General features: G+C 63.8%; 1 protein-coding gene across 1 annotated transcript in view; it reads right to left on the bottom strand.

Annotated features, from left to right (window-relative positions):
• Positions 1–645: 645 nt before the first annotated feature.
• The window catches only part of TRIM54 (tripartite motif containing 54), an 18,415-nt gene continuing 16,705 nt past the window's right edge, over positions 646–2,355 (bottom strand). Inside the window, exon 8 of the mRNA XM_029958009.1 lies at positions 646–704. Coding sequence (XP_029813869.1) covers positions 646–704 — 59 coding nt within the window. The remainder of the gene's footprint in view (positions 705–2,355) is intronic.

Here is a 2,355-nt window from a genome sequence, read left to right on the forward strand (position 1 = left end):
TGGCAGCAGCTGTCCCTCTCTCTCCTTGGGGAGACACCATCACCATGGCTCCCACTGCCCCAGGGACACACTGGGGAGAAGATGGTGCCAGGGCACCCTGAGACAGGCCTGGAGTAGCTCTGGCTCCGGCTCCAGCTCTGGCTGTGCCATGTGACAGCTCTGCCTGCAATGTGTTTCTCCATCCATGCTCAACCCTCTCCTGACCCCTGTCTGCACAGTCCTCTTGCCCCAGGCATCACTCTGCCCTTCCCCATGGCACATCCCTGGAGGAAGGAGTGGGAGTGCCACTGGGCCGGGGCTGGCCCTGGGCTGGCAGTACCATGGGCACAGAGCTGGGGTCACTGCAGGCTGGGGGTGCTTCCCCTGAAAACGGGGTTTGGTGTGACTCTGCTGTAGACAGTCAGAGCACCAATAAATGGCATTTTTCACTCTCGATTCCCATGGCCCTCAGGCTCATGGCCCAGCAACCCCTCCAGGCCCTGCAGAAGCAGTTCCAGAGTGACCATTCCTGTGTTACAGATCGACAGCTCCACTCTGCCTTGTCCCAAGGCACTGAGTGTGGGGCTGTGGACCGCAGGCTGATGGGACGAGCTGCCCCACTGACTGGGTGAGGAGAGGGGGCTCCAACAGAGGGTGGATGGTGGCTTAGGGGATCACCAGGTTCCACTGCAGCTGTTCCATGGGCTGTGACAGTGCCCTCACTGCTACAGAACAGTGGGACCAGGTGAATGGTGTCAGGGTTCCAGCGCTGGGTGCAGAGTCCCCACAGGGTCAGGGTGTGCTCAGTGCAGGGCTGTGCATCCTGGGAGGCTGTGGGAAGGGTGGGGAGTAGGGCTGAAGCTGGGGCTGGGACAGGGCTGCCACCACCAGCACTGCTGCCCCGTGGGGATGTGTGTCCATGCTCACCCTACACCAGGAGTGAGCAGACACAGCCCAGCTCACACAGCACATCCCAACCAGGGGCTTCAAATGGAGCTGGTAGGATTGTGGTGGTTCACCTCACCCCCACAGGGCCTTGAGCCCCAGCCCCCTCGGTCTCACTGTGGCAGCCCCATGCAGCTCGACAGAGCCATCCCCTTGGTGCTGGCACCAGCTGGGTTCTGCGGGCTGCCAGCATGGCCCTTATGGAGAGGATGCACCATCTATCCTTCCTCCCTCACCTTCACACTCCTACCCTGGGCTGGCCTGGGCTTTGGGGCTACTCTAGGCAGGTGAGTACAACCCGAAGCATAGAGGAGCTGAATCCTGCTCCTGTGCACTCATCTGGGGATGGGGCCATAGAGCCCACCCAGCTGCTGGCACTCGCCTGAGGGTGAGGAATGGGAGGGGGTTGTGGCTGCAGCCCCCAGCAGTGCTTGGTAGAGCAGCACAGAGCTGGGGCCAGGTGATGGAACCATGCATGGATGGCACCAGGGCCTCAGGGGGACCTCAAGCCTTGTGTGGGCTTGGCCCAGGCTCTCTCCAGTGTGTGGGGTGGGTGCTGTGGGTGGCAGGGTTTTGCAGTCCAGAAGCACTGAGCCTCTTGCAGCTCTGTTTGGGGGTACAGGAGGCTCTGGGGTGTCAGCAGTGAGTGAGCTGCAAGCATGGCATGAGCCACGTGGCGTGAGCCACTTGTCCCCAGGAGTAGCTGCCCCATGGCATGGGGCTGCCAAGGCTTGGGGGCCTGAGCCCAGCCCCTGCTGAGGGCCGTGCCCTGCCGCTGTGGGAAGCGGTGCCGAGTGCCAGCCTTCACGCCAGATCATGTCACGGGGCCATGGCACTGTGTGCTGCCTTGCTGCGAGCAGGGCTGTGCCCCACTGCCCCTCTGCCACCTGGTGTGGGACACACCGTGCAAGGGGCCAGACTGAGCCTCTGTCCCCAGGTCTGCCCAACACTGGCACTGTGGAAGGAGCCCGATCTGGGCCTAGCTGGGCACCTGCACCAGCGTCGGTTCTGGGTGTTGGCTTGGCTGCAGTTGGGGTTAGGGGGTCTGCACTCGGGGCTCTGCTGGCAGTGGTGTGGTGCACTCGGGCGTCTGCCAGCAGCAGTGTGAAGCACTCGGTGGTCTGCTGGCAGTGCTGTGGTGCACTCAGGGGTCTGCCAGCAGCATGTGGTGCACTCAGGGGGGCTGCCAGCAGTGATGTGAAGCACCAGCAGCCACCTCACCGTTTGGCAGCGGCGCAGGTGCCCCATCGGAACACCCTGCATCGAGCACGCCGCTGCCGACTCCGGTGTCTCCGCTCTATGACTCACAGGACTTGGCCGGTGCTGCCGCTGCGCTTCGGGGTCTGCAGCTCCTGCACCTCGGCACCCCCCACTCTGCCCGGGGCACGGGGCCACAGACGGGCCGGGGGTCCCCCACCCATGGCCGTCCTG

Source organism: Manacus vitellinus, unplaced genomic scaffold (assembly GCF_001715985.3).
Source record: "Manacus vitellinus isolate BGI_N305 unplaced genomic scaffold, ASM171598v3 scaffold_135_pilon, whole genome shotgun sequence".
In the NCBI taxonomy this organism is placed as follows: Eukaryota; Metazoa; Chordata; class Aves; order Passeriformes; family Pipridae; genus Manacus; species Manacus vitellinus.